Source organism: Neodiprion virginianus, chromosome 1 (genome assembly GCF_021901495.1).
Source record: "Neodiprion virginianus isolate iyNeoVirg1 chromosome 1, iyNeoVirg1.1, whole genome shotgun sequence".
Taxonomy (NCBI): Eukaryota; Metazoa; Arthropoda; class Insecta; order Hymenoptera; family Diprionidae; genus Neodiprion; species Neodiprion virginianus.
The window spans coordinates 26,611,859-26,638,800 of NC_060877.1; the positions used below are offsets into that span (position 1 = coordinate 26,611,859).

General features: G+C 39.3%; 3 protein-coding genes across 11 annotated transcripts in view; 2 read left to right on the forward strand and 1 right to left on the reverse strand.

Moving 5' to 3' along the window:
- LOC124305915 (uncharacterized) overlaps window positions 1-26,942 on the forward strand; it is a 119,457-nt gene that overhangs the window by 3,414 nt on the left and 89,101 nt on the right. For 4 of the 6 annotated variants that reach the window (XM_046765945.1, XM_046765928.1, XM_046765919.1 and 1 more), the window contains exon 1: window positions 19,709-20,234. The exons of 1 other annotated variant lie outside the window; for it this stretch is intronic. The gene's annotated coding sequence lies outside the window, so the exon portion shown is untranslated. Of the gene's footprint in view, window positions 1-19,706; window positions 20,235-26,942 lie in introns of those variants that run through there. One more of the 6 variants, XM_046765955.1, reaches the window with a different exon arrangement.
- LOC124306018 (lysM and putative peptidoglycan-binding domain-containing protein 3) lies at window positions 183-3,643 on the forward strand. Of its 2 annotated transcripts, none has more exons than XM_046766121.1 (3): window positions 183-419; window positions 783-928; window positions 1,005-3,643. In XM_046766121.1, the coding sequence occupies exons 1-3, from the start codon at window positions 398-400 to the stop codon at window positions 1,560-1,562; spliced, it is 726 nt and encodes a 241-aa protein (XP_046622077.1). In that variant the 5' UTR covers window positions 183-397; the 3' UTR covers window positions 1,563-3,643. The 2 variants fall into 2 exon arrangements, with proteins under 2 accessions (XP_046622077.1, XP_046622071.1); XM_046766115.1 differs by having other exon boundaries at window positions 184-419; window positions 718-928.
- On the reverse strand, window positions 2,587-6,496 carry LOC124306036 (40S ribosomal protein S11). 3 transcript variants are annotated; one of them, XM_046766166.1, is made up of 7 exons: window positions 6,392-6,418; window positions 5,331-5,456; window positions 5,151-5,267; window positions 3,519-3,724; window positions 3,124-3,273; window positions 2,864-2,898; window positions 2,587-2,687 (listed from the first exon to the last, which is right to left on the reverse strand). In XM_046766166.1, the coding sequence occupies exons 1-5, from the start codon at window positions 6,401-6,403 to the stop codon at window positions 3,150-3,152; spliced, it is 585 nt and encodes a 194-aa protein (XP_046622122.1). In that variant the 5' UTR covers window positions 6,404-6,418; the 3' UTR covers window positions 2,587-2,687; window positions 2,864-2,898; window positions 3,124-3,149. The 3 variants fall into 3 exon arrangements, with proteins under 3 accessions (XP_046622122.1, XP_046622113.1, XP_046622104.1); XM_046766157.1 differs by lacking the exon at window positions 5,331-5,456 and having other exon boundaries at window positions 6,392-6,496; XM_046766148.1 differs by lacking the exon at window positions 5,151-5,267.

The following is a 26,942-nucleotide window of genomic DNA, read 5'->3' on the forward strand; positions in this document are numbered from 1 at the left end:
CGTTCTAGTCTGTACGTGCCTACCTGAGTTTTTATCCCGCATAGAATGTCGATTTAACGATCAATTTGTCGGATTTTTTTTTACCATTACTCCTGAAAAAAGCTCGTGTTACGTCATACGCGTATGTTTAGTTGCCTGCCGTTAGGCGTACAGTCCATCTGCGTGATTATAATGGTACGCTTGTTTTATTTGCGTCGAGAGAACCGACTGGATATGAATGACATTTGCAGAAGAAAAAAAAAAGTAAAACAGCTGACAATTATAATTCTGACTTGAAAGGTTATGGAATGTAGTCAGTTATTTCAATACTGCGAACAACAAGTAGTAATCAAGTGAGCACAGTGAAATGTTATCGTAATATTAACAAAGATGCGAAAAATATCACTCAGTAACGGAAATGATGGGCAGAGATCGGGAAGGTAACTGACGTTCTTCTCAAGGTTATGTTTATCCCAAGATGATTTATCCAATATTTCGTTGATATTTAATTATTCAATGGACATAATACTTCGTTAATATTACTAAATAACTATTTTGCAATTGGAACATATGAACTTTTCCATGCTGGTTTCTTGTGAATTCTCTTTGCTCTAATCCCTAAAATTGAACTGCTTGCTATTCCCATTCATACTTTGTTACACAACAGTCAACTGACTTTAGAACTTAGTTTGCTGCGGAGTATTCGTTAACATAAGCGTGTACGAGTAATTCTTCTAGGCAAAAGGTTTATCAGCGTAGTGGTCAGAGAGAAGGATCCCCGAATTATGTGCTCTTGTATTCAGATGGAGAAAATAGTGGAGACGAAGAGACAATTGCTCTTCGTACAGTATCGAAACAAAAATCACCTCCCCGCAAAGTGGAGGTGATGAAAATTCAGTTACAACCTGAGGATACTTTGCAGGCACTTTCACTCAGATACGGATGTACCGTGAGTAAATGTTACTCATTAGGGAGAAAGCAGACAGAACTAGGATAGTTTTATCAAATTTTATTTATTCTTGCAGATATCTGAATTGAAGAGGATCAATAAAATACATAAAGAAAACGAAATATTTGCACATCGAACAATTAAGGTTCCTGTTGTCGCGTTCTCTCTCTTGACAGAAACTTTGAATCAAACTGAAAATACAGACAATAACGACGCCGAATTTGGCGATCTTATTACTATCGAGGACACACCGGCTAATAGCTCTAGAGAGGAACAGATTATCAATCTAATAGCTCTTCCAACTCCTGTACCTCCTTTAAAATCAAATTTTGATTATACCACATTAAATACAATCTGCGAAACTCCTGCAAATCAATGTGAAAATACACCAGATTTCTTAGAGGATGGAGAAAACGATCAATTACTTGCTTCCGAAGAAAGCAGCCCAGAGCAACATAGTGTATACAAGTTATCGTGTTCTGGGGCTGATTGGGGTCTGTCGTGGCCTCAGCTCGTTGGTTGTTCGCTACTCCTGGGACTTGCAGGACCTCTTATTATTTATTTTTTATTTCTTGCCGAAACTTCTTCTAAACATCACTCGAGTGCGGGATACTATAAGCATTTCTTTTCATGAAAATAAGAAAAGGACCAACTTTTCTCTTACAAAAGTTCGATTACGTGTGTGTTGACAAATATAACTGTATATATCACCTATACGAATTTTGAGGCAACATATCTTTTTGACCTAAAGTGGTCCATAATACATACAGGTTGTAGGATATTGATTGCATAACTCGTTTAGTTTCTCCATGAATACTAACGCTAGTAACGCATGTTCCTCTGATGAATTCGGAAAGTAAATAACAGCAATATATTAGGCATCTGAAATCTTTTTATGTCTAATATTTTACTTGATAAACGGTTATATGCTATATGCATGTATTTTTTAAATTTGTAACTGAGTCTATAGTTTTGTTTTTGAAGTTGCCAAACGCTATTAGTAAATTTATACATAAATGTATATTTTTGTTCGTGTACAGAGCGATTGTATAGTTTAAGAAATATTGTGTCTTTTGGTCACAATTTGAATTCCTCTCAGTTAGAATTGCAAATAATTGTCAATTACTATCTTTGACTTTTATGTGTATATTCTTAAGCCAACAAACCTTAATCTCGGAACAATATGTGTACGTATTTTGTCACGTAAGATATATTTTTTGACTTGTAAATTTTTTACTTGGAAACGAGGAGATTTGAATGGTTTGTTGGAGGAATGGTGCAGTTGTGTACCAGATAGAAAAAATAGTATGATTGTGATATGTTCATAAGCAATACTCTAGTTAATTGACTTACAGCTGAGTTATTTATAATATGATCGAATTTTTAGTTAATATTTTACATTTGTTATTAGCTAGTGATAAAATGCGAAAAAATATATTTCTAAACACAGTAAATTTGTTTTTTCTTTGCAAGTGTTTTACAATTAGCTAAATTGCTGTAAAGACAGTTACTCGTTGAAAAGTTGTATGTTCTTTCTTTTACTGCAACATTTCATGTAAAGATTCGGCATTCGATAATCTTAACGGGTCAGCTATTTATTTCTAAATACTTTGATCTAACCGGAGTTGGTGGTAATCAAATCAACATAGATAGTACAATTTTTCCTGCAAAATATGACCAGTTTATTTCATCCGTTTACAGGTTTTAAATTTTTATTGTTGACACATCGGGATGCGAGCAGTTAGTGCGTATTTCCAATCTGAAAACAGAGATATAACATAGATATTTACAATGGAAGTATAGAATCAAGTAATGCGGATTCACACCATTTTCTAAGCACTATTTTGACTGAGAAATATTATAAAGACGATAAATCTTTTAATTATTTACCAAAAATACTTTCGTAATTAGTACACATTACAAAAGAATTTGTACCTCATAAAGGAAATGCATCGCTGACTGCCAGGATCCTGTGAAAAAATAAACAAACGATTATACTCTATCTCTTTCAAGAAAAATAATTTATATATTGTTTAAGTAATTTGCAAATCAGTAGACGATATGATGTCGTTCAATTTGTATTCAGAAGACCGTCGTCAAACTCATCATAAGAGGAATAACACGCAGATGAAAGAATTGCATTTGAGCATTAATTGATATTTATAAGGATGAATAATTTGAATATTTGTACATACCGGATATTTCAAGGATTATTCAGAATTTAGAACTTTTTGAAACTCTTCTTGGATCCAGTTCCCTTTGAGACCTTGAGAACGTTGAATCTAACAGTTTTGCTCAGTGGTCGACATTCGCCAATGGTCACAACATCACCTATTTCCACGTCTCTGAAAATGAAACCATTGTTACGTTATCTAATCAGTCCAAAACAAACTTTTGAATACCGAAGTTTTCAATAATTTAATTTTCACTGCATCAGTAGACGATAAAATAGACTTCAATTTGTATTCAGAAGACCGTCGTCAATATCATCATTGATTAAAGATTAAAATCAAACAGCCATAAAAAAAGACGTGAGATAATTTTATAATGCTGTACACTTCAATATAATATAATTTAATTAATTAATTACCTGAAGCAAGGGCTCAAGTGGACACTCATATTCCGGTGGCGTTTTTCAAATCGATTATATTTCCGGATATAGTGAAGATAATCCCTACGAATAACAATCGTGCGTTGCATCTTCATCTTCTGTACCACTCCGGTCAAAATGCGTCCTCTAATGGAAACATTGCCGGTAAATGGGCACTTTTTGTCAATGTAGGTACCTTCAATAGCCTGCACAGGAAGGAAAACGAAAAATTAATTTGTTACTCACTGCTAATTTGTGTTCAATATTATCAGTATCAGAAGAAAGATTCCACCACCATGAAAATAATAGGTATATTTTTAGCTATAAGATGAGGGCAAAATATGCGTATGATAGAATGCCAGCAACAACACAAAGAGTATAGATATATTTTCTATTGAAAGTAAAATGAACACGTGTATACTATTCTGCGTTTTTGGAAAACTAGTTGCAAATGCGCCTGATTCAAGTCAGTGAAACTTGCTCGGAGATTGCTTGTATAAAGAAAAAGATCAAAGAAATGTCTCAATTATGAAGCAACATTATTACAAGAGAAAAAAGCTGAGATTGCAGATAAAGTATTAATAAAGTCTTAGATACAAGCTAAGATTGAATCCCCGTTTCAGATATGATTGATATATCACTTTCCACACATTATTCAATCATTTATTCATCAGTGTTCACAAGCCGCCAAATCCCGACAGTCGATCATTTCAGTTAGTATTCATGTTGAGAATAGAATAGAGACTATAATTACAAGAATTAAAAATCAAATGGCTTTGTATACGCGCTTAAATTGCATGCATTTATCACAGATCTTAAGAATACTTAAAATATTTTATTTAACAGAGCAATCCGTTGCTTCAGTAGCACCTCATATTGCCATTTGAGTTTTAATTTGAAAGCTTTCAAGGGAGGGCTACCCAATTGATCTTCAACATAGGGTAAAAAAAAACACATGGAAAATGTTCCAATTTGTAATTTTGAAAACTGTAACAGGTAGTTATGATGTTAAACATAGAATTTAAAATTCTCACATTCATTTCAAAATAAATTTAGCGTAAAATATTTTCAAATACTATTTCAAGTTTGAAAGTTTAGTCATAAGTATTCGTACACAAAATAAAGTCGATCAATAATCAATCAGAATACTGATATTTATACCAATATAGTGGAAATGTCTCAAGTTCAAACAGTACTTTGACTAGAATCGTTCAATTAATAAGAAATGTTTTTTTCATCAATTTTAAAGGTTGTCCTCCTTTGAATTATGAGATTCCCAAAACTTGTCCCTGAAAATATTCACATAGCAATTTTGGAATGTTGATACATTGAGAATGTAAAGTGTAGCTTTTGCCAAAGATTTTTAAACCTGAACACAAAGGGGATTATTATCTAAACAATGAATGAGAAACATGGGAAACAGGTTTTCTAGAAAATATTTGGGACCAGCCTGTAACTTTGCATAATCAATGCACTAGCGCAGCAAACATGATAAAAGCACCGGCAATCGGCAAACTCCAACACCAACAAGCCACCACCGATCGATGACCAATAGAGCGAGCACCAGGAAAGAACATGAATTAGAACGTTGACCCCATAGACGTTATAGTTTTCTGAAAATCTGCAACAAACCTCACGGGGAGTTTTAAAACCAAGGCCGACACTACGACTCAACCTGAGCGGCTTCTTCTTCAGGTTAGCCTTCCTGTTGAGGTTGAGCGTGGACTGTTTCTGAAAAGCCTTTTCCGTCTTTCCGAAAAAAAACAAACAAAGAAACACAACATTAGTTTACTTCTTCGATGCAATGCTCACCTCGCGAGGAGTCTTAAAGCCAAGACCCACGCTACGGCTATACCTCATAGACTTCCTATGCTTCTGCCCGAGACCTTTCTTTCGATTAAGAAAGATCGTCGGTTGTCGCTGGAACGAACGCTCGTTCTGCAAATATTCAATCCATATCAACACGCGTATACAAACGAATTGTTATCGTCAATCAGTAGCTGAGTATCTGCTGATTTTCAGCTACAAACCATTCAACGAGCAACGAGACATTTATCAATAGGTGTACAATTGTTAAAATTCATTAAACACGGCGTCAAGTATATCTTCCGAAATTCTTTACAAGTACTTTTGAATTGCGCTAGAAATTCAATCAAATTTTATTGCATGTCAGCAGACGATGTGTCGCCAAGTGGTATTCAGAAGACCGTCGTCAAGTATCATCATTCTGCAATTATTTGTTCATCTCTTTGATCACAATCAATACTCAGTGTGAATCTGTCAGACAAGTTCGCGTGTGTTGTAGTTTAAACCTGTCGAAATATGGAATTGACACAGTGGCGTTGTGAGGTTAAGTATAATTGTTACACCCGTCAGAAATTTTAGGCGATTTTCATCCGCATCCTAAAACCTCTCTTAGAAACAAAATTTTAAAACCGTTTTGCACTTGACCGTAAATAACACGCGGGGATTGCGCCTAAATTATACGCTTTAAAACCATTTTGATAAAACGACAAACGGATCGTCGAAGAGTCGAATAACCGATTATCATTATTTCGAAAAATCTGATGTCGAATTTCAATTTCCGTTTATTCAATCTCGGGATAAAAACTCTTCCAATTGAAATCATGACGTAGAACCGGGCGTGAAATATCTTTGGAGGTGAAAATACAAGGCGAAGAGACGCGGCCCACGTGTCGGTGGCATAACGTTATTGCACTTTGATTGGATTCGTTGCTCCCGTACAGCGTTATTTCGGATTAGGTTAAATGCCGGGATTGCGGAAAACCCGCGATCGGTTAAAAGTTTTAAAAACTGTGCAGATATCGCGTGGAAGTTACGATTCTCCGTAAGAATAATTACGGGAGGCTTACCTGATCCGCCATCTTGAACTGGTGAAAGAGAGAACGAGAAACGGAAGCTCGAGTATTGAGATGTCTCAATTCTCCATTCGTGGTGCTAGTTGTTTTCCGGCGTTCTGGTGGCGCCATTATTTGAATTTAAAAATGCCTGTGCAGCCACAGACTAGGGAGAGACTAATAAGAATTAGCAAAAATAATCGATTATTTTTCTTCGATTAACCGAGTATAAGCAATTATTTTTCCTCAGAATCGATTTTTGTTTTTTACTCCCATGAACGACGGAATGCAATATCAATTTATGTGATTACAGTATTAATTGTTATCATTGTCTCACTAAGTACTTATTTGATATAATAGGAGAAAGATAAATGAATATTTTCACCTGAAGTTGAAAAACATTTTTAATGAAACTATAAATTATCGAAGAACTTTTCCGCTGTTAAGACTACATTATACATACTGAAATTTACGAAATTTCGTAATGCACCGTTTCGAAAAAATACGAAATGATCGATTATTTGATTAATTTTTACAGATTCAGTCGAGTCGTGTTATATTATTTTTTTTCGACGCGATGCATCGATTATTTTTAGTGGTCATCGCTGTTGAGAAAAACTCGTACGAGAACAGATATCGTCTTTTTAATACCTCAATTTTCGGATATTGCTTTACTGGAAAGGAAAAATTTTTCTCATACCAATTCATAAGTAAACGGAAAAATATTCAGTGTTTAAATTTATGCCTGCGGTTGTGACTGGTTAGCTTATTTGTGGATTACAGTTACATTATAATTGCAACTCTAACGCGATTGGTACGTCATAATTCTCTGCGAAATTTTACAAGGTCGATAATTCCAATGGCACAAATTTATAATTAAACATTTCTTCTTGTCTGCGCACACAATCAATGCAGCTCTTCAGAATCGACGTTATATCTCTGGCGAACTGGAAGATACAATAAACGAATCGGTTTTCCTCGTTAGCATAAATGAGTGTTGCAGTTAAGTAGTTGTTTCGGGAACAACTTTGAAAATGTGGACTTACTTCGTTTCGTACTGCGCTTGTTTTCACTGATCGTTACGTTTTAGCACTCAGCTTCTCTGTGATGTGAAAGAGGTCTGTAACTCCAAGACGGGAAAACTGTTAAAAACTTAATTTTCATCAGTTCTTCCGGTTCGCCATAGATATACATGTTTGTTAATTTACGTCAAACATGACGTTGAATATCGATGGAATTTATATGGACAAAATTCCTGCATTTTTTCGTAATAAATGGATTTTTATTTACTCACTGTACGACAAAATATGGAGGATATTATTTATAGAATCATTTGAAATAAATACTGCGTGAAGATATGAACGAAATAATTTCACAAAGCATTACTTCGAGTGTAAATCAACTATTCGCGAGGTTATTTGTTTAAATAAAATTTTTGGTGTGGATTGTAAAATTTTGCGCAGTGGTATGCTCAGGGAACTGTGCCTTTAAAAAAGATATTGCAGGAAATAAATTCGGAGAGTAAAGTCCGTGAAGAATCTGCACAATTTACAAAGCCATAACGCAAAGCTGTTGGTTAGGTAGTTGCGGTTTACCTTAGAGACCATTCGTTTACTTCTTGTGGTTGTCTATGGAGTCTAGACGAGCCGCAGACAATGGTCATCCTTATGAGGGTTCAATGCGACAGGTGTGAAATTATCATGTCAAGGTTTCAAGATTTACGTTATACCTATGTTTAAATATGACATCTGTGTCGTATAGGCTCAACTTGTTTGCAAAAAACTAAATGAAATACGAGAAAAGGAAAGTGAGAGCGAACCTTCAATTACTTCTTTCGAACAGTGTCTTATGCTACAATATTTTTGCTTTTGCATATTCGTTCTGGATTTATGAATTGAATTGACCAGTAAATCTTTTTAACCCCAATCGGTCACTCTGGGTGAATTTTACCCCAAACATTTTTCGAACTCCTTATAGAGTCCTGGAAATGGCCTCGTAGTGCGAATCTTCATGCAAAATGAAGGCCTTTTCTTCGACATTTTTAGCACTTTCTTTAAGTTTGCCGATGTTTTACAATATTTAAACAATCAATTTTGGCTAGGAAAACAGAGAGAGAGCTTTTTCTGCTATCCTTAAACAATACCTTGATATTTTTTTAGATTTTTAGAACTCATTTTTCAAGCAAAAAATCACTTTTAGGCTGAAATTCACCAAGTGTGCCCATTATGCGATTCTACCGAGGTGTGACCGACTAGGGTTACATACACATATCTTTACGTTACATTTTTATGCGAAATCAGAATGGCTTAAAAAAAAATATATTTTTGCGAAAATTCCGTGACTATTTTCTTCGGAATGATCGCTTAACACTTATTGAGAATACTCCTCGTTTTGCGAATGAGTCGCGTAGATATTCGCGGAATTGTACAAAATTCCGAAATATATCTGTATAATATTCTATACTGTTAATTCAGGTCACAGTAGTTTCGCGAATGTCGTGTGCCAATTGTGTCGATTACTTTTCACAGTAAAAGTGCAAATATTATACATGCCCGAAAAGTAAAAAAATGCGATCCATAAAAAAAGTGTTCGCATAATATCATCCGCATAAAATACGTTCGACAAACATTTTGCATGTATTGAAAAATTCTCGGAGACAATTCAGCAGTATCGGGTTGGTGATTATTAGCTAATCAATCTCGGCACACCTGCATTTAAATTCTCGCAAATGTAGGCGGTACGTTTTCAACGTTTTCCTGAATGCCTACGTAAAAACAAAAACCGTTAAACTCTTACGTGATCGGGTGAAAATATTGTTTACACTGAGGTTTTTTCACCTTAAAAGTATCTCGTTTTTACTTGAAGAAATACAGTTGTCGATTCACGTAGTGCCGAGAAATCAGATAGAGGTGATCGTTTCAGGCTGGATTTCTTAACAAAATTTCCGCATCCGCGCACCATGTAGTACCTGTAAGTGCAGCCTGCAAGCTGTATTGCGGAGTAAGCGCGGCATCTCGTGCTTATCGTCAGCTAGAAAATTAATTTCTGTAACATTTACTACTCACTCCTTAATGTCTTCCGCCGTTCATGCGGCTCTCTTACTCGGCACAGAGATAGATATCATAACTACAAGACGGTAGAAACTCTGTCTCTCTTTCTCTCTTTCTCTCTTTCTCTCTTTCTCTCTTTCTCTCTCTATCTCTTCCTGATTAGCTCTTGCCCGCCAAAGGTACGCTTCGATTCTCGCTATGTACCACACGTTCGATCACTTTTATTTTCCACGTACGGTTGTGTGTCACGCGTAGAAGCTACACGTATTACACATTCGGCAGGTATGTTGTGTACCGTTATGTTCCGGCGTCGGTTCCAAATTCTCTCTGTGACAATTTACACGTCGGCACGATCATCGCGTGATTTTTTTTATTTCCCTCACCGCAGTAATAAATATCCTCAAAAAGGAAAGTGGCAATCTGAAAATATCGCTACAGAAATGGTTGAAATTTCTCGAAAGATTGTCGTACGTTTCTTAATGTAATTATTATTCTACAATTCATAAATATATACATCTGTGTCAGGGAGTAGACGTTTACTGTCTAACAAGTAGTTGTACATTTTAAAAACCTTGTTACGCGTCACACAATAATGTGAAAACTAATGAGGCTGAAGTTAGTAACGTTAACGTAACGATATGTCACGGAATTAATCATTATTGCATAATTTTAGAATAACTTTCATAAGAAGTCGGTTTTTTAAAATGAGAGTATGTTTTGTTTATCATGGTTTACGCAATTTCAGACATTCATAAAGATTCAAAATAGTGATTTTTCCTAAACATGCATCATTATAGTAACGTTACTAACTTCACCCTCGTGAAAACTAAGCAATCGCTGCGTCAACTTTCTGATCATGAGCTTCTGCAGAATTTTCATCGGAGCTGAAGAAAGGTATATATATATATATATATATATATATAAATATATATAAAATGTATAAAGTGAGGTCAAAGTACTGCGATGGGAGTTGTTTGAAGAAACGAAACGGAAAAAGAAAGAACAAGAAAAGAAAAAAAAAAAAAGAAAAATCTTGCAATTGGTTCGCGTGTTTCTTGGAATCGTTGCATTGAAGACGTTCTCACGTCAGGTTGAACGTGTAATTGTTGGAAATCGGGGTATTTATTGACTGGAAAGAATGCTTATAGCATAAAATGGCAAATACTCTAATACGTTTTGTTGCACGCAGGGTATTATGTGGGCACACACGTATACACACATTACGGTAAATGCTGTTCTTGTACGGGAGCGGCTCTTTCCAAGGCTCAACAACACTCGTGCGGCTATTTTACGCGAATTAACCCGCGCACTCCGTAAGGTCACGTTCATTTTCTACCCAGACGCACCGTCCGAGGTGTCGGTGTATAATTCTGATTTAAAAACTCAATTAAGAATTGCATCGTACCTGCAGCGAGTACAGATTTGAAGACCTAATATCGCATCGCCCTAAAAATCCATGAATTTTCTCCTCCATGCTGCTGCGTACATCGTGTGTCGTGCAGTAACGTAAACGACATCCATTCCGGCCGTTGAAACGCTAACGATAAGCACCCAGGTACGCGAATTAATACCCTTTCTCAAAAATAATGAAGGGTATACTGTGGAAAAGCTCTCAGCTAGCCACAGCGTGCACGATAAATTAAACGGAGTACATCTGAGCATTGTACCCGAGCACCTAAGCTCCGCGTCGACTTTGCGCTTATATGGGTATCGGGCCGAAGGACCGCAGGAGTGCACGAGTCGGGTCCACGAGTCAGATAACGCGAATGCAATATACACATAGCTTAATCGAGTCTCGGAGTTGGAACAACGACCTGGATGTCGGGGGTATGGCGGGTACGTCGCCTATGGGAACAGCTGAAATTCAAGGCTGATTAATGACGACTTGACATGCACGGGCTGTTCGCCTCTCGACCCCTCCAGTCCCAGTCCCAGTCCCTGTATACCTACAGGGATACCTGCATGTCCCGAAGCCCTTTGCGCTGGCACTCACTTGAACCTCTTAAGTCTTAACGGTAAACGCGACTCCCACTGCAAACACATTACCGATCATGAGAGTCTTCGGGCGTCGAGACGCCGAGACGGACACGGGTTACGGACAGTATGTGAAGAGATAAGGGTGCGTTTACGCCGCGATTCCTTAGATTCAGCTTTTCGCCATTCTAAAACGCGATTCATACTCCCACGATCATTTTCATCGTACGTCGTATCCGTGCGTACGACTTTGACGTTTCTTTTACTTCCTCGCCTCGTATACCGGCTGTGCGTATCGGACCCATTAACGCAGACGAACGTGAATTTTTGGACAAATTCATGCTGGTATGAACGACTAAACTTTGGAGTAGGTATGCGGACTTGATGAGTAATTATTAGGCGTGATGTGTGTGGGCGAGGGAATGGTAATACTTCAGGGGTGCAATTACGGTGAGATACGTTTAGGATTCGAGTCGTCATCTACACTGTGTATGTGCGCGCGTGTGTGTGTGTGAGTGATACACGTGTATATGGGCATTGAAAACCCCGGAACCCTACAATTACCCCATTATTATCACTCGTTTGCATGCGGGCCTTGGCCCTTGTACGCCGTCTGAATTTTTCCACCGTATAATAATTCGATACTCGCCTAACGAAACTTTGGGATCCAACATCGGCAGCTGTGTGGTCGAAGCGACCGAAGCCGTTCTTGGGTAGGTATAAGGAAGCGATGCCGTCGTGTGAATGACTGGGAGAATGAATTCTACCGGACGGCTACCTGCCACTGCTGCACCATCGTCAGACAGCGAGAGCCTGTGAAGGCTGCCTGCTTGGCACTTGCCAGTTCCTTATTTCCGATGAGTAGTGGCCTACCTACGGTAGGCCGGAATTCACATCGTGGATGCGGCAAACGGCCCCATCTCTAACGATCTATATGCACAAGCCTGCATCGCTGGCAGGCCAAAGAGCCATTATCATCCTAGACAATCCAACAATGCTCTATAGTTACCGGTTCAATAGATGATATGAATAATTCCTCGATTCGAACTACCTGCTCGTGTATCTATATAGTAATATATACTCATTAATCTCACATGAAATGCATCGTACATATTTCCCATGGTATAGTGTAAATATCGTGCTATTTCCTACCGGCTTTCAAATTCTTACCTGGTTACGAAGCGGGTTTCTATATTTCTGCTTGTTCCTCTAATATGGAAATATCTTTGAAATTGTATTCGTTACGGTATGCGGAAAAAGTAAATTTGGTCTATTTCGAGGCAAAATTTGACTTACAGTTTCACTAAAACTAAGTTACTTGGATTATTCGGGACTTTCAAAATCCTGCGAGTGCTTATTTTGTTTCCCTTACTTAAAAATACGCAATGCGTTAAACGGTGCACAATATTTTTAGAATTGCACGTACAACGTGAAAAGACTGCATGGATTCAGTATCTCCTGAATGGCTCATCGACGCACGATGATTGAGCACCGATAAGACGGTTGGTGGTTCTGACTCGTTTGATAAAAGCCATTTATCTCTCGAGGAGTCCTGGTATAATCGATAGCTACGACGCCCTTGTACAATGTTGTATCATTTATTATTTCTTTATTTCTTTCTACAAGGAAATAATCGATTCCGAAAGGCACGCAGGGCTATTGATTTGAACGCATACAAACCGCGTGTCTGGATTTTGATTGATGACACCGCTGATTGACGCCGCGTGGTTTTGTATCGTCGTATACCTTATAACCGGATAATTCGCTGTTCCGGACAACTCTAGGGTATCGGTCGTTGGTCAAGGTATCCTTCCGTTTCCAACTAAATTCCATCGAACTCTGCGCCGTCGTACTGACGTAGCGAAATAAATTTCTCGTTCTAATAATAAGCTGCGGCTATAGGCTGCACGCGATTAAGGTATTATACCTACTCCATTAAACTGGCAAAGTCGCTGCGGTCTTCGCAATTACTCGATATCTCTATACTCAGGTTGCTCATTTCCTTCGAGTCGATTACCGCTCCCACAAGGATATGTAAAAACGCTTTGTTCTTTCCCCGATAGTAAAGTGCGAACGGGTAAAATACAGCGTAACGACACGTACGCACTACACCGTAAATGGAAACAACGTTACATCATCGTCAATCATCCCGCGTCTTCAAATCACACATTTAATGACTCGACGTATGTACCACTTACCGCACTCATTGCCAAAGTATTATTCATCCGTCAAACCTGCCATCGCTTCAAATTTAACAATACAACGAATTAACCTTATCTTTGGAAATCGAAAGTCGCGCCTCTTTTACATCGCTCTGCGTGCGTTAGCTTGAATTAATCTTTTTGGTTTTATCTGACTGATGCAGGGGCAAATGAGGAAATGAAATCTGAGAAGAAAATAAAGGAAAAGGAAAAAAAAATATGAGCACAAATTGTATTTCAATTCATCGCGATGTTTCGTTATTACGATTCATGACGAATAGCCTTAAGATCCTTAGGTGTTAGCGAGCTACTCGTCCTTCGGCCAGCTGATAGGTATGTTACGTTGAAACCACTGCCGTGTTTTTGCTCTTCCATTCGTCGATCGGTACGGGTGTGTAGACGGAGGTAACGAGTTGATCGGAGTTTTGACGGTCATTGAACAAGGCGTCAATCAACTATCGGCCCCGGCCTTAAGCCCGTATTAGGCGGTACGTTGCGTCTACGCAATTTGTTGCAAGTATACTCGTATTCGTATAATTGTATTGCGGCGTTTGTTTGTATAGGTACGTTTATGTACAATTGTGTAAGTCCGCCACGACACTACCTTAGTACCATGTACAGTTGTATACCTATAACTATATATGCGGGGAATATTTTATATCAATCATTATCTAACGACGGACGCGCTGCCCACTTCCGGAGCCGTGACTTTTGCTGCCTAGGTCTGTAATTACTAATTACTGATCTCCTCGGCAATTCTGCTCCGTCCTCAACGCGGATGTAAGGAAGATCTGTCCGTGCTTCGAGATGACGGCATCGCCTTCTTCTTCCACTGCCGTTCTTCGTGCCTTTTTCCCACCGTAGCTCGGTCAATCGGGATTGCCGCCGCCTCCTTCTGTGACCCGTGCTCAACATTTTTACATTCATTTCCTTTATTTTTTCGCCCGTAATGTCTGTGGCTGTATCAGGCTAGTGTGTCTTTTCATTTCCAAACTTTACACCGATCGTTTCCTGATCCATACACGAGGCGAATGGGATCTATTTTTACGGATTCTTTCAAGCTTGATCGTTCGATAAATTGTACCGCGAAGAAGTCGCGATCTTCGATACACTGTCGATATTCTCATTAGAGAATTCGTTGTGTCGGGTGCGTTGGTCGGAATATATAAATAATCATTACAGTATGGACATTGGGATGCGAAAGAATTTGGCGAATGTTAATCCCAACCGTCGCCACGTCGCGGCGACGTTCCGAATATTAAGCAATCCGAAGCGGATAAATGATTTATCAAACGTCTATATTCACGTGTTTCTTCGTTATCTTATATTGTACGCATTCGTTTTACCTGTAACTATCGGATTATAATTACAGCGTAGAATCCCTCGCGCTTATGCGTGTTGAAGCGTGTAGTTATTCAGGTGAGGCCGAATCATCGAGCATAATGATATACGCGTATTGTATACCAATTGATTACCGGAGATCCTTGAGCTGAATATATGTATTATATACGTTTCTACGTAGGTATAAATATATAATATGTATGCCGAAGAAAGCGTGGATCATTTCGATTTCGTTCGATTGCGTTTACTGTAGATCATGGATATTTTCGTACCGGTTACCTCACTGATCGCTGCCCTGCCGACATACAATCGAAATTGAACGTTGAAAACTTGATCCACGATTGCCAAGGTGTGTACATTATAATCATTATACGAGCTTGACGATAAGATACATCGCTTCTTATATCTTCAATTCGACTATTTTTTTCGACTGTATGTTTTAGACGCTGGCGAGTCGTTCGTCACCAGCTATAATAATTCGACGGTTGGATATAACAGCAGCGAAAAGACAAAGCCCTCCCCTAACATCTCAACTCTCGTACCTATACGTCATTTCCGTGAGATGGCGGTCAAAACTTGGAAGGGTCAATATTTTGAATTGTAGATACATCGAAATTTCAAACATACGAAAATGAAATAAAGAAAGATGAATTGTTCGAAATCTTGATTTTCGAAAGTGTCACTCATTAGAATGACTACTAATCGGTAACACTGTTGAAAATCAATAATTTCAACAATTCATTTTTTGTTATTTTATTTTTATATGTTTGAAATTTGGATGTATCGACCATTCGAAATATTGACCCTCCGATGTTTCGACCTCCACCCTGTCCGTGAATAATTGTCAGTTACATCAACACGATCGAATGGATTTGTTTTCTTGAAAAAATTTGAAATCCGCCGAAAACTCGGATAGAAACGATACTTCCCGACAGTAATCCTCTTCGTTCAACGGAGCCCGACTTGACCCAGTATCGAAAATTACTGTTGATGTATGTACTATACATTTATATTGTACACACATATATCTACACTCTGTAATGTATACTGACATTGAGGAAACCGAATCTGACCTGCACGTATGTATTCTAATACCGAGTGAGTGTGCGAGAAGCAAGAGTGTTGTTTTTCTGTACACAGAGTCGAAGAGAGTCGAAAACAAGATCGCAGACAAAGCGCCACGAATGTCAGGTGTTGTGCCGAATATTCGAATATTAACTTAACGTATTTCTATATAATAAATATACCAACAGAATTATTGGAGTCTCGTTTTTTCCCAACCATTCTAACAATTACGATCGACTAATTCATACAAAATGTATAAAAAATCGTACAATCCAGCCGCTCAGCGCCTCCTTGGATCGAAGATCACCAAGTATCTCGAGGCTTAGGTATATCCATATACATATATGTATAGAATTCCGGAAACTCGCCGCGGAGCTCAATACCTCTTTGAGCTTTAAAAAAAGAAACGGCGGACGATTAACGTGTCTCGTGCATACCTAGGCAAGTTACAGGTATGTCCGTGTATCACGGAAGGCGTTTAGAGGTTGAGGTGTAACAGCGGTGCATACACATGCATATACGCGTGACGCGTGCGTGTATGCGCGTGGCGGTGCCGCACAGCACCCTCGTAAGTAACGTGATGGCATCCGCTTTCTATGCGGACAGCAGCCATGCGTCGGACAAACACCTTTGCTGCGGGCTGGCCCCTGGGGTCAGCGTGATTTTTCACAACGGTTTCAGATAAATTATGCATGAATTGTGGCCATATCGTAGTTAAATGCAATCCGTGAGCCGGTGAGACGGCGTCGTCTCGGCTCGGCTATGCCTTCTAGCCGCGTAGACCAACCTATAAGCTATGAGCCTCCTCTTCGATTACGACCCGCCGAGTTATTCTCTCGGATATTGTCACATTTGTCAGAGGTTGATGCTGATCGCCGAAGCCGACGCCGACGACGCCGCGTGCTTATCGCCTATAACGGAATGTACACCTTGCTTTATCCTCGAATGGCTTTGCTATTAGAGTTGGGCAAGTTTGCCTATATTAATGTTAACCCGCCTATTATACACCTATAGACGCCGTGCGTATCTACGGAGATACGCCGCGATATTAGACGTCGGAGCGGGAATAATTACTGGACAATCGTCGTTAAAATGTGATTCTATTTACCTATTAAATTTTTACCATTACCCAATCAGACTTTGTTCCATTGGCTAATACCGCCGCGGTATTACCTAAATCTGTAATCGTTCCAACTCATTGTCAGTAACGTCGATATTGCGACTGTTGAGAAGGTGCGCAACCTTAATTCGGCAAAAATATAGTATACTTTTTTACTTATTTTAATACGAGATTATCGTAGGTTCAGATTTTCATCAGATTCTTAGGAACGTAAAAAAATACATAAATACAATATACTGGAATTATGAACAAATGCTCGAATGCAGATGCTTCGTTGCTAAACGCACGTTTCGAAATTGTTTAAAATCTAGTCGATTCCTTTGATTGTACTGTACGACAGCTCATTTTATTTGGAAGACTATATTTTATGCAATTTCATGGTAACAGATTTTTTTTTAATCATATTTTGCAAGCATCGTTGAATATTTAATCTTACAACGATACGCCCATAATTATCACGGTGAAAAAGAATACCCCCCACAGCATCTTTGTAGAAACTAGTCTCTTGAATAAAATCTAACGATAAGCTTTCATTTATAAATATACAGTATTTTCTATATATGTAATTTTCAAAAGATCCTCGTAGCTTACGAATAAAATAATTTGTTAAAAACTCAATGTACTGCTGTCGGTTACTGTTAAATTTTTTTTAAAATGATCGATTTTTAGCCAGCCATCCGTTTTAACTCATAGCTGTAATTATTTCTCGGCTCATCTATTGCGTTTTGCGCTGATATTTCGACACTCGAACGATACTATTGTCCAAATTTGATGTACCGTCAAACCGTGTCGCTTGGCGCGAGCGAAGCGGGTCCAATAAATGCGGCAGAAAAATGGCGGCTATGCAGTCGAGGGCAAGTCGTGCAAACGGGGAGGAAGTTTCCTGATCAGCACGCCTCCGTATGTGCAGGGTCAAAATAATTTCCATAATTATCCCACGATCGGAGAAGACAAGGAAGCGATCACACACCGCAGAGTTTCTTCTCTGCTTCGAATGATGAGACGTTACGCGTGATATTTGTTAAATTACGCCGTCCGGCGTGATGTACCTTTAAGTATTACATGCTTACTACTACACTTATATACCGTTGATCGTTGCTATGGTAAATCGCACGCCTCGTTCGGGTATCATGTCGGGATCAAATACATTCTTCGTTTGCACGCGAGTCGCGATAGATAGACGTTATGTATACCCGTCACATGTTTCTTGCAGTCGATAAGGATGTGCAGGTTTATTTTTCTCTGTTGTAATAGAATTTTTTTCGCTTAAAATAGCCGGTCGCAAAGTACAATTCTTCGGTATTTTATGCGAAATTCTCTTAGGCTCCGTGGTAATAATACCATAATAGATTGGTAGAAATTATTCGACAAAAAAGTTGGATCCGGGTTCCAGTCTTCCTCATCACTCGTTTCTTCAGCGCGCATTGGATTGTCGTAGCTGTTTCTTTATTCTATGATTTTGTATCTGGTTCAGTCGCGGTCACGATTTTTCGAACCCATGCGGTCGTAAATTCAGACGACTTTTGTCCGAATTGACATTATCGTCGTTTCCCCTATGGGTGATCCGTGCGTTCAGATATCGGCCGACATAAATCCACTGTCAATTATAGTCCTCATTACATCCTCGTTAATTATACCTGACCGATTTCGATTTCAAAAGCTGTTTATAGACTATAGAGCCAGAGGGCGGACGTTTCTTGTACGCAAAGAGCGACAGCCACTCGAGCGAAGTTTATTTTTTTCTTAAAATTTTGCTGTAGGCATTTTGTTTTGCGATATTTTCTCATTTTATATCGGTATTTCTCTGTACTCTTTAGTATTATTTGAAAAGTTTTGTTCTTATTAATTTTTTCGTTAACATGTGATTCGTTATTTTTCTGGCCGAAGCAGGTATTCAAAATATTCTGCTGGGTATTCTTTGGCTACTGAACAATGGACTAGGTTGGTTAAAGTCTTATTCGCAACAAGTCAAATATACAATCGAATTGAACAAGTGGACATTTTTTGCAGTGCGTAAGGCAAACGATTCGCATTGATGAAAAACCAAAATTGTGGTGACAAATATGTAGTCAAGATACAGGGGAAATTCTAAATCGAACATTTCGATATCCGATAATCCATCGGAATATTATATGCAGAAATTCACGATAAAATTGGTATGGGGACAAAAGGAATTTCAGAGGAATGCAGCAATGCATATATAGAGAAAAATATACAAGGAATTCCTGAGAAATTCCTAGAGCAAAAGAAAAAAAAAAAAAAAAATGACACATGTTTTCGTAACAGCGATTAAAATTCTTTCTCCGAAGTAATTGGTTGAGGAAAGAAAAATGTTACCACGCATGTCTCGCCGATCCGTTGTTAGGTACGGTTATCACGAATGATCGATAGCGTAATTTGATTTGGGAAAAACAGTTATACCGATTGGCTACCTGTTGTTTGCAATCACTAATCGATAAAGCTGAGCGGTATCGAGTAACGTTTGCGGGGGAGGGAAATTGCGTAGGCGTGTTACAATGCCCTCGCGGGTTGGGTCGCCGGTTCGTGTGCGTCGAGATGTACAGTCGAACACCTCGACACCGTCCGGAGCAAGACTCGGTTGGTTCCGCTCCGCTCGAGGCTGCCAGCCGAGAATAGTCGGAGATAGCCGACTCCGAATGGTTCTGCGGGCGATGCAGCCGGTTGCCGTGGCCCTCGGGAGACGCTGGCTGGTTTTGTTGCCGGTGGTTTCAGTCAGTGTCGCGCCAGTCGTCGGTGGAGTTGGTCAGTGATCTAAGTCAGAGCAGGGCCAGACAACGGATACACGTACACGGTAGGCGCGCGTAGATACCATCCCGGTTATTGGCGACGTTTTGAAAAACGAATTGGTGAAAACCAGTGGCGAGGATAGTACGTAGAGGGGAAAAAGGGAGGGCGGCAAAATTAAAAATAAAATAAACATAGAAGAAACAAAAAACACACACGCGCGCGTACACGGCAAAACGAACAACGAAAAACGTATGCGATACGAGTGAGTTAAACAGTGATTTTTGCAGTATATATTCGTTCGTTGAAAAGAGGCGTCATCGTTTCGATACTTCATTTGGATAATACCGCGTTGTAAACAGGTGAGTTTTAATTTATAAGACTTTTTTCGGGCAATTCGGAGACCTTTTATTAATTGGTTTAAAGACATCGGCAACCTGAGATGCGTTTTAGAATTAATTTCACTTTTTCGTTGGAAAACCTTTAAAGATGCTTCGTGCACTTTGGTCCTACCGTTCGGAATCAGGTTGAACTTGGGCAGCCAGCCAGTTTCGTCGCGGCCGGCAACGAAGAATTTGAAAGTCCCGCTTGTTTCACCTCTCGTCTCAGGAGGCGATTATTTCAGCTATAAGGATTCACGCGGCGATCGGTGGATGTGTATAATGTTACCTCGTAGATGATCGATATGTAGCCGAAGTCCTCTTCGTAACCCGATGATCAACGGTGAATAAGTGCTTGCGTAAATATTCATGGGGCTTTTTGGCAATTTCGTTTGACTTGAAAAAATTCCACCGTTATTCTGACAATTATCATCGTTGCTCTGAAATATGTTTTGTGCTTTTTGTCAGGTGTTTTACTCGGTTACTCGGACAACGTTGATTTTCGGGTATTTCACTCAGAGCGTGTCTTGAATATTCCATCGAATCTAGGCTGCTGAATGTCGGATTCCACATTTTAGTTATTTCTTTCATCCCACGGGGATAAAAAAAAAAAATCAAATTCTTCAACAGTTTTGGATGAAATTCCCTTAGAAGCGTTCCACGTTCGTGACACAGTACAGGTATACTATAATGTGATATTCGTGCATAGTGAAATCCCGGGATCTTTCAGACGCACGCAATCATCAAGTGATTTTGAAATTATTTATAGATATCACAGTTCAGGCTACTCAGATTATCCGAAGATTACTGAGTTTTTCGAGCCTGTTATAACGAAACTCTCGAATGCTGACCGCTTACCCAAAAATACCGGATCGAATGTTTTTCAAATACTGATGGAAAGATACACGTCGTTAAACGAAGAACTGTAGTTTTTTTTATTCAAATTTTTTGCCATACTTTGCTATCGAATTAATTGAATTCGGGATGAGAGGATTTGGTTGAAATACTTATCTTCTATTTGGACGACTTGACGATTTTATACACGCACTGATCGAGATATTTCATCGCCGGAGTATCAGCATCCTCTGTTTTCTTAATTCGACTATTTTCTCAACAAGTTGTGTCGGCGTTTGCAAAACCGACGCGATGTTGTTTGCGGCTAGATTCCATACTCTTTCGGTCCATTCTTAAAACCTGCCCGAGTCAATGCTCTTTGGGTTGCAGAGTGTAATTAATCCGAAACAATATCTTAGGACGAGAATATTGACACTTTGAAATGGATTGAAAATATTCATTGTCAGACGATGTTGAAGCTGGTAAAATCAACGTATCGAAACATTGGGGAAAAATTCATTACCCTGCAGTTTTAGAAGGACATCCGTAATGAGTACGTGTATATTAAAAATATGTTGAATTTAAGGCGATTCGAACGTCGCGGAATATTACAATATTTCCTAAACGTGCACCGCCAAAAATTACATTAACTTCGTTGAATTCAACCTCATCAGTCTAACCAAGTGTCGATGAATTTATACGACGCGAGATTAAGGCGGCTGGGAAAAACTTGGTGACGCCGTTGAAACTTGTGATTCTGAATCAGAAATAAAATCTGTTAAAAAATCTCTGGTGAGTCATGATAGATACAACAATCCATAAAATCATGCGTCACACGTTTTCTTTTATCGCTTCCGAATCTAATCGCGTTGAGTGAGATCGTTGTCGTACCTGCAATGAATGATAAAATGCAAATCATACTCACATTGAGCATGAAATAAATTGGAAGCACTCTGTTGGACAAAGCTCGTATAATTCTCGTGAGCAAGTAGGGCCATGCTTTGCAACGCGTCTGTTCGATATAAACGAGCTGGAATTTCTCTTCCACAATTTGCACAAACGGACAATGATGAAAATGATAATTCTTCGATTTATCGCTTGACTGCTCGTTAGACGGATCAGATTGAGCCTCGGTGTATATCCCACTTTTGCAAACGTAGTTTGTGCGACTTATTTTTGACAACAAGTCGATTCGGTATACAGTGTTGATGATTATTCCTGTAAATGTGTAATACCTACGCTCGACGATGACTGCATAAGGGGAAAAAAGCCTGTAACCGTACAAAAATCCGTTACTCAATTTCGAGCATACCTTACATCAATTGTCATTTACTTTTATCAATTTAAAAATTGCTTTTCATCAGCCTCGATTGATCAATAAATTAACCGCGCATTGCACGGACGTTTATCCGAGTAGAAGTTGAGAAGTGAAGGAGTGGAAACGAGAACAAAAAATTTCTCCATGATGGTCCGTTTTGGCTTCAGCTCGGCCTAGCTCGATTCGTTTTTTAACGTCTAGATAGACAGTTCTCTTTCTTCCTCTCCCCCCTTCGCGCATTTCCGGTATTTTAAATCCATACAGGAGTTCTCTATACCCACGCGAAGGATGGAAGTGATTATTTGATCGTTATCGGTTGAGCAATCAATCATTATTGGAAGTGGTAGGTATGCGTGCGTGATGTGATCGAATCGTATTGGATGGAATCTATTCACGTGCCAAGAAATCCCTCCGGTAAAGTGGTCGATGCTCCGTTTCGTGTATTATAACTCCGCGGTCTTGAGACTCCGATAAATTGGTATGCAATCAAATGGATTTCCATCCTCCTCGCCAAGTCATTCTTTCGTCATTTCTCCTCTCGGGCATTCTCGCTTTACAACTAACACACGTGCGCGTGTGTCTGTACGTAATACCTTCGAAGAGAAGCTGTAAGCGTTAAGCTTAAAAAAAAAAAAAATACGGTCGATTATAATGCAGGTTAAACTTGACATATTTAATTACCGAATAAATGTCAACTTTCTCGATCCCATCGACGCGAACCATAAGCTTCGATTCCGTACTCGTTTTATGTTTAAATTCGTCGTTAAGGGGTCAATAGTGGAAACTGCATGACTGTGCCACTCCGCACGGTGTATTTTGTTGGGGGAAAAAGTGTCAACTTTCTCACTGTGAGTTAGAGACTGCCAAGCGACCAGAACAGTTCCATTATACTCGTTTTATACTCGAATCATTTCATAACCTTATGTACCTGAGACTAACGTCCGCGTGTAATCTCTGCAATTAACCGTCAAGACGTGGTTTATTTAAACTGAAAATAATCTTACTCGCGGACTTTCTCGTTTGCCAGTTTACCCAATCCGTAAGCCGAGCTTTTACCCGGCATGGAAATATATCCCTGCACAAGTCTCTCTCGGCGTTTAAAACTCATCGCACCGGATCTTCTTTTCCTCCATCGAAAGGATTTTTCCCTACTCACGGTCAGACGGGTGTCCGAATTGAAGAACGTTTTAAACGAGCCGGGAATAACTGCTGCGAAGCTGTGTTCTCGTCGCATAAACTGCACAGTGGTGTATAATGTACAATAATGCCGGTTCGTGAAGGAGATGATCGTTGGAGGCGGTCCCCGCGAGTCTGAAAAGTTTGCGAAGCAGCCAACTGTGACTCGTCCACGTCCTGACACTTCATCAGTGTTCCACGCTAGGCTAATCTCGTCTGTTGGATAGAAAAATCCTTGCGATTCTGTACACCTCGTCTTTTCGTCATTTCGTATTGCCCTTTCACCCCGTGGAATTTTTCCATTTCTTAGCGTATCGTAGATATACGAGTAACAACGACTGCGGAAACTTCGAAAATACTTTCAAGTACCTGCCGATCTATAAATAAAAGCTTGTACGAAAGCTCGGGGATGCCGATTCATTTTCTTCGCGTTCGCGTCGTTAATTATTCTCTTCTTCGATTCGCGGATTAACGAATCTGCATATTAAGTATGATTAATTGACGCCTCAAGTCCAGTTTTACCGGTTCATTATATTTATAAACTTACTTATAACGCGTATAATATGTCAGGTGCATTATTTCCGTAACCAAAATTACCGATATTCTTTTGGTGGTTAATTTTTGTTTCTAGCTTATTCCTAGATTTTTATTACACTCTGGCTAATTTTCAGTGCCCTGATTCTACCAGATGGTTTATTTGCGATATCATGCTTGGCGCCAAATCCTAGTTGCATAAGGACTTTGATATGATCATCATCGCAACGAGAGCTTACATATATACTCGTTCACGTACATACCGTGTGAAATGGTTCGTATAATGTAAAATATACGGTTGACGCAGGAATTTGATCGTTGTGTTTATGTAAATGTGTGTGCGGAAGATTTTTAGCTTGTTTAAATTTCGGGGTTAAAAAACTACGGCGTGCACGATTCGACGACGATAATGATGCGGAAAAACCTGATTCGTTGAAAAAAAAGAGGAACGAAGAGAGAATGAAAAAAGTAAGTAAATAAAACGAAATCGGATGGACAGGTGCGATCGTTATCAAATCGTGTAGTCCCTTGAAAAATCGCGAAGGTAAATCATGCGTAACAGTTTAAAAATTTTGGCCAAAGTGCTGCAGCAATTTCGGTAGCGATTTAAGCGTAAGGCATATTTAACCGTTTAATTATCGACACGGTGATTATGATAATCGTATGATAATTATATATCGTAGCTTTTGTATTAATATCCAAAGCGCCGTCTACGTACAGGTATGTATAATATACATAAATACATGCAAACATACACGCATGTATGGCCAGTTTTATACGGTGATGCAGCTTGCTGCCACCTAACAAGCCGCAAATTGCCTATTAATTACTGCATTAATTATTCCCATTGAGTAAGGAGAGAAAGAGAGAGAGAGAGAGAGAGAGAAAGAGAGAGAGAAAAAGTGGGGGGCAAAAACAAACATGACGACGAAAAGAAAACTCGAAGCCCATTAATTTAACGAGTGCGTTAGAATCTCAGTGTAGGTACCTACCTATAACAGCTACAGCTTAGCTCCTGCGGGAGAGTCTTGAGTACTCAACTCGCCCACTACGAGCTGCTGCACGATCCCTACAGTAAGAATAATATAGAGCGAGTGTTCGTTGCGTGGTTGAAAAAAAAAAAAACGAAGAAATACCGCGTATTCTAAACGAAATCACGGTGATTGATGTGTGTAATTAATTATACCTCATTCCCTCCGACGCCCTTTTTTTAAACCGGATTGCAGCTCGCTTTTATCGTATTCTTACGTGAATCTGACGTCTATGCACGTCCGTGTAACTCTCTACCTGGAAGAAGTCCGTTCCAATTATTTCAGCACGATAGTTATAGGAGTTGTGGAATCTCGGGGTGGTAATTTACTTTTCAAAATTTTTCCATCGATTATGCAGTCGTTTCAGTTGAAACAAGTAAGCACTCGCCATTTCTAGGTGAGAACAATTGTGAAAATTAGACGTGTCTGTTTGCTACGCGTTGCCGAACATATATACCGATAACTTCCCTTGCGTTCGCAGAATGTGCGTTACAAGTGTTTACCTGGGATTAATATTAAACGCGTGGAACGGTTGGCGTTTATCTGAAGGTTTATCTTCGACTGGAAATATTTGAGGTTTCAGGGGTTACTAGAAACGTACGAAACATCGAGACTTTCGGCACATCACTTGATTGGAAAAATGAGACGAGATTTGGTATTTCATATTCTGTCTAAGTTATACCGCGAGAGTTTGTATACGAAGGTTCGACAGCAAGTGGGCCATTAGGTTGAAAGATCTGGGTACATATTTGTATAAGAAAGTGTGGAACGCATCGGTGTCCTCAACACTGTACCTACTCCTAAGGCTCGATCATCATCTGTCGAATTGTTTAGCGACCGTAATGACACGTTGTCATAGGAGAAATCGAGGGCTTGTCGCTGAAGCGGACGTGAAGCGGTTCCTATTGTGCGTTTCTACCCAGAACTGCATAAATCAAAAACGTTGTACCTCGCGTCGAGCCCAGTATGAAAAATTTCACATATTCTCTATGAAGAATGAAGATATTTATTTCAAAATTCGTTTCCCCGATGACATATTTTTCCTTATCAATGACACAAAACAACGTAGTGGCGCTGAATTAATTAATATCCACGAGTATTTTAAACTGTTGTTCGTGATCATGAGTACAAGCTGGACCCACTTGTACAAATTTCCCCGTAAGAGGCTGAACCGTCTTATTCATCGAATGTACATAAACTGGCACTTGGAACCACTTGGTGTCTTTTTTTTTACTCTTTGGAACGAATTTCCCGGCACATGGCTTCGTTTTATAAATTATCCAAAGCTCTGCAGTTTCAAACCGTGTTTACACACATAATGTATGTATGCGTGGTGTTGCTTATACTTGCGAAATATACAACATCCATGCCTGTGGTATTTAGGAGCCTGCAATCTCTTACATAGATTGACAGTTGCAACGAAATTTGACATGACTCGTTGACGTGAGTGATACAGGTGATTATTATAGCTCCTAAAGCAGCAAGGATCGTATTCGCAGTCCTTTGCCGCGTAACGCAACCGACGAATTTTCTGTAATCATGACAAATGCATGATTGTCTTAAATTTTTTCACCGATCATTATTTTCAATCACGTGTTGCAATTGATTGTGGACATTGTAGCTGTAATACGAGCCGGATCGATGGGTTCTTTCACGTCGGGTATATAAAATTGCACCGCCGTTTTCGCAACGTTGCGATGCAAATGCGCGGTGATGTTTGATTCAGGAATTCGTGTAGCGACATACCTAATGTAGATTGCGAAAGGAAGAGTCTCTTCTTCGCCGATAACGAATTAC

Excerpts from the sequence above, each read along its gene's own strand:
- LOC124306018 (XM_046766115.1), top strand. The coding sequence starts at position 370 with ATGCGAAAAATATCACTCAGTAACGGAAATGATGGGCAGAGATCGGGA. Across the intron at positions 420-717 it reads GATGGGCAGAGATCGGGAAG|GCAAAAGGTTTATCAGCGTA; the intron begins GTAACTGACGTT and ends TAATTCTTCTAG. Across the intron at positions 929-1,004 it reads CACTCAGATACGGATGTACC|ATATCTGAATTGAAGAGGAT; the intron begins GTGAGTAAATGT and ends TTATTCTTGCAG.
- LOC124306036 (XM_046766166.1), bottom strand. Across the intron at positions 5,268-5,330 it reads GCTTTAAGACTCCTCGCGAG|ACGGAAAAGGCTTTTCAGAA; the intron begins GTGAGCATTGCA and ends TTTTTCGGAAAG. Across the intron at positions 3,725-5,150 it reads GTTTTAAAACTCCCCGTGAG|GCTATTGAAGGTACCTACAT; the intron begins GTTTGTTGCAGA and ends CTTCCTGTGCAG.